Raw genomic sequence first — 4,575 nt, 5'->3', positions numbered from 1 at the left:
AATCCGCCTCAGTAACATTTCGCAACTGAGGCGGATTTTTGACAAAGTAATGCATAATTATTAATAAGCCTAGTATTCTACGAATTAAGCTATTTAATAGAAACATGTCACTGAATCTCCGGTGGTAGTTCCTCTCATATGAACATTGAATGGGCAGTTAAAAAGGACCTGAAATCCTGTAAATCGTAGATGGAAGTAGTGAGAAGGGATAATAAGCATCTGAAGTCGACTATATTTTTCTCGTAAGCACCTCGAAGGTAGTGCATTATTTATTCTCATGCAATGTTTTTTTCAATTATACAATAACAAGTGCACAAACATTGCGTACATTTAACATCAAAGCGAAAGTGGTAACTTTGACAAGGCGTTACATTAGACTGCTCTTGTGAAACCACCGTTTAGTTTATGAAGAGTATTAGTCGATAGTTTACTTCATACATCACTGAAGCTGCTGGATGGATAAGAGCTTCAAATTTAAGTTTACAATCAGTGATACAACTCTCAGATTTTAATTGTATCTACTTGTAGGTGACAGTGTCGATCGCAGGATGGATCTTTTTTGATGTCGTCTTAAATGGCTGCATGTATGTTATTCTGTGACTGCACGCGCGCGCGCGCGCCCTTGTATGTGTGTATTTTTGTGATTTGTGTGTGTGTTTGTTAGCGACTATTTGTGTGTTTGTGTGTGTGTGTGTGTGTGTGTGTGTGTGTGTGTGTGTGTGTGTGTGTGGTTGTGTGTGTGTGGTTGTGTGTGTGTGTGAGAGAGAGAGAGAGAGATAGAGAGAGAGAGAGAGAGAAAGAGAGAGAGAGAGTGAGAGAGAGAGAGGGAGGGAGAGAGAGACAGAGAGAGAGAGAGAGAGAGAGAGAGAGAGAGAGAGAGAGAGAGAGAGAGAGAGAGAGGGTCAGGGAGAGAGAGAGAGATGGAGGAGGGATTGGGAGACCAAAAGAAACGGAAAAAAGAGAAAATAGAAAAAAAGCTTCTATTAAACTTTCTGAATAGTAATTGAATCCAGAGAAATGACAGCTGGCATTTTAGGGCCACTGGCATAACGAAAGAGGCGTTTAATAGAGAGGTGTAAAAAGTAACTTTTGCATGTTTCCAAGGCTGCCACTACACAACAGATAGTAAGTAATAATAATAACAAGGTTCCTACACCCTTAAAGACAGTGATGACGACGACATAAATGATGTTGCAGAAGTCTGATGTTGATGTGTCCTGGCCTCCGGTTCCATTGCACTCTGGCTGTACAGGCGCTTTAGAACCCAGTCTGGCTTCATCCATCGTCACATCACATTTTTCGATTGGTTGTATAAAACTAAATTCTGGCAGCTTTCCTCCAGGTACTTGGACGCATCCAGCAGAGCTCCTGAATGGCAAAAAAGTGAAGGGATTAACGCATCGACGGGAAAATCTAAACGTCCTCTACACTTTTTATAAGTAACACGTACGTAACAGTTGCATAAAACCATACAAGTATGAGAAGAGACAATAATGAAACACTAAAAATTTCGGCAAAGCACGTCAAGAAAATAAGGTACATTTTATGACTTTGTCGAGTTAAGGTAATAAATGAAGTACGTATTTCTTGTTTGAATCAAAACGGAAAAAAAAACCCACGAACTTCTGCATAAGGCGACAACTAGTTTCATGTTGAAAAATAACTAGTAAGTTTTAAATATTGTAACTTTTCCGAAATACTTATCGAATATAGTCGAGTGAAACGCTGTTGAACTTGTGTCTTTGACATCTACGATGTGGGAGCAGACATTGCTAAAATTACATTTCACAAAGTGTTGTTTATAATTATATCAACGTACTGAATATAGCTATGAAAAGTTAATTGATACCATTTATTGATGAATTTCTTACTACTAATCTGGATGAAAACTAAACTGTGATGTCTTTAACGTTCATTTAAATATTTGCTATGAACAGCTTAGTTGGATCACTGTGCGTAACATTACTGATGATACGTACGTATAAGATAGTTCAAACTTCGGAAATGATGATACTGAGTTGTGGTCTAGCAGGAAAATTTCAAAGAAAATTGAGAAAGCTCTGCACAATAATGCAGCAATTAATTAAATCTTTACTGGAGCCAATGTCTCAGAATCTTGCATTTGGTCGCACCGGACTGGATTTCGAGTACTTCATCCGGAATTTCAGTATTACCTGTGCAAAAGCCTACGATAACCAGTAGGGCCATTATAAACTACCAAAATTTTTCAACTACTCACTCAGTTTGAAGATCAGCAAGTTCATATTGGGAATCAGAATCAGTGGAATAGCCGTCACTTGTGATAGGTGGTCCATACATGGTATGAAAAGCTGAAACACAAGACAGCATATAAGTGTGCATTTTAAATTCGAAATACATGTACATTTGTAGCGTTATAATTCCTAGATAAAACTGTTGAAATTCAAGAACTCCTAGCAAAACATTATCAAAAATTAAGAGATGTTTGTGTTGTTACAGGTAAGATGTTGACGTTCGCCTCTTCATGTACAACACTTAGCAAGTCAGTGACTCAGTTATGACGGTAGTCTGTAGCATAATTCTGAGTTGGGTCTCAATAAAAATTGTAAATATGTACACTTTCGCGGTCTGTGTCAATCTCATTAAAAATCTTTGTGACTGTACTGCCGTCTCATCTCACGAAATACTTGACAGCTAAAGTACTCAAAGAGACAGAGGTTTCGGCTTTGTCAGTATTTTAAGTATTTTACAAGATAACGCACCAGTATACCCAGAAGGATTCCAATGAGCGCAACAGAATCTGTCGTTGACGAATATTGGTTGTTAATGCTTAATTGAAGAGTTCTGTTCAAAACTCTTAAAACAATGAATAATAATAAGTGCTGTTTCTGTCGGCAATCTTTCAACTACTAATTTTTTGTCGTAGGATGAAGTGTGTCCTATATGGTCTGGAGACATCTTACTCACTAGAACAGTAAATAGCTGTCAGTGTATTTATCTTTACACTTTTGATTAAAAAATATTAAATGATCATGTGGCAGTGTTGGCTGGGAGGCCCCATCCGGGAAGTTCGGCCAGTTCATTTCAGTCGACGCCGCATTGGGCGACTTGCGTGCCGGTGATGAGAATGAAACATCCAGTATACAAGCGGAGAAAATCTCCAACCCGGCCGGGAATCGAAACTGGGCCCGCTGCATGAAAAGCAAGAACTTTACCATTCAACTACGTAGGCGGACTACACTTTTGATAAACAGCCCTAGCAAAAGCCCAAACAAGTGGACAACATCAGTTGCCAGTCCAACACGTATCAGTTGAGGAATTCTGTGTAGCTGCCACTGCTATAGTCAACACTAGATGAAAGAAGTTGAAGAGAAGCACCGAATAGAAGCAATAAGGAAGTAAAAGCAAACGGTCGTTTCAAATTATGCAGATATTTTTTGTGCAGGTATCATCAATCACAGTTTTTGCGAAAAAACAAGTGTTCTGTTTCACATCTATATCCTTGCCTTTCGTTTCCAATTGAAAATGCTTTTCTTAGATTGTCTGTACTTTTAACTGCAAACAGTAATGAAGATGACGGGCTACGTGAGACGACGTATGACTGTAACATTTAGTAAATACCATTGATTCTTAACTATACTAAAGCTCTCCAAAAGGTGTTACATAAATCAGAATACAGACGAACCTGCTACTTCTGTTTTTAGAAGAAACCTGAAAAACGGAAGAAGCGGCTAATTTCTAAAATCTATGAAGCAACGTCACTATATGAAACACTTCATGCAGCCATCATTGTCGAGTTGAGAGCCAGTGAAAAGGTAATCTTACCTAGCAGAAGTAGAATGATAGCGCTGTACTCCATGTTTCTATCCAGATGGATGGCAAATAACCGGAATACAACTGCGCTGCTCGGCGATCGGCACAAGAATGACACGGGTCACTGATGAGCTTCGCTGCGGCGCTGCAGCGCTGGCGAGGGATCCCCACTACGGTAGCTGCTGGAGATAACGTCGCCGACGGCGACGCCAGTTCCATCTTTTGGCAGATCTGGGAGTCAATATGCTGACGGAGCATTTTTCAACTGCTAATGACTTTGCAATATGGTGCTATCAATACGTTTTGTTGTTTGCACTCTAACAAGAGGAAAATGGTAACTATGATGGAATAATCAATTATTCGCAATATACGAATGAGAGACATACTTAGTCACCTCTGGAAAGCCTTTGAACAGAAGTTGATTAAATGAGCTGAATTCACGATGAATTTTGATGAATTACACTTTTGTCCACGTTCAATCCCTTACTTTCGATTTCTTTCAATAACCTATAAAACTTCAAAGAGAAATCCCGTAGTTTCCCTCTTACTGACAGATGTCGAAACGTGGATCTGATTTAAATTCTCTAGAACATCTTAATTTCTCAGTGAGGGAAGATATGAATTACAGTGAATCGTCAAAGAAACTGGTTTTCAAATACAGAGATATGTAAACAGGAAGAATGCCGTGCTGCGGTCAGCAATGCCTGTATAATACAATAAGTTTCTGGTGCAGTTGTTAGGTCGGTTACTGCGGCTACAATGGCAGATTATTAAAATTTAAGT

General features: G+C 39.1%; 1 protein-coding gene across 1 annotated transcript; it reads right to left on the bottom strand.

Moving 5' to 3' along the window:
• Positions 1 to 317: 317 nt before the first annotated feature.
• On the bottom strand, positions 318 to 3,896 carry LOC126471640 (uncharacterized). Its single transcript, XM_050099875.1, has 3 exons — positions 3,805 to 3,896; positions 2,240 to 2,330; positions 318 to 1,368 (listed from the first exon to the last, which is right to left on the bottom strand). Exons 1-3 carry the CDS (start codon positions 3,836 to 3,838, stop codon positions 984 to 986), a joined length of 510 nt encoding a protein of 169 aa, XP_049955832.1. The 5' UTR covers positions 3,839 to 3,896; the 3' UTR covers positions 318 to 983.
• Between the last annotated feature and the right edge of the window lie 679 nt (positions 3,897 to 4,575).

The sequence above is a fragment of the Schistocerca serialis genome, chromosome 3 (genome assembly GCF_023864345.2).
Source record: "Schistocerca serialis cubense isolate TAMUIC-IGC-003099 chromosome 3, iqSchSeri2.2, whole genome shotgun sequence".
NCBI lineage: Eukaryota > Metazoa > Arthropoda > Insecta > Orthoptera > Acrididae > Schistocerca > Schistocerca serialis.
Note: the sequence above shows the minus strand (reverse complement) of the source record. Positions and strands in the feature narration are given on the sequence as shown.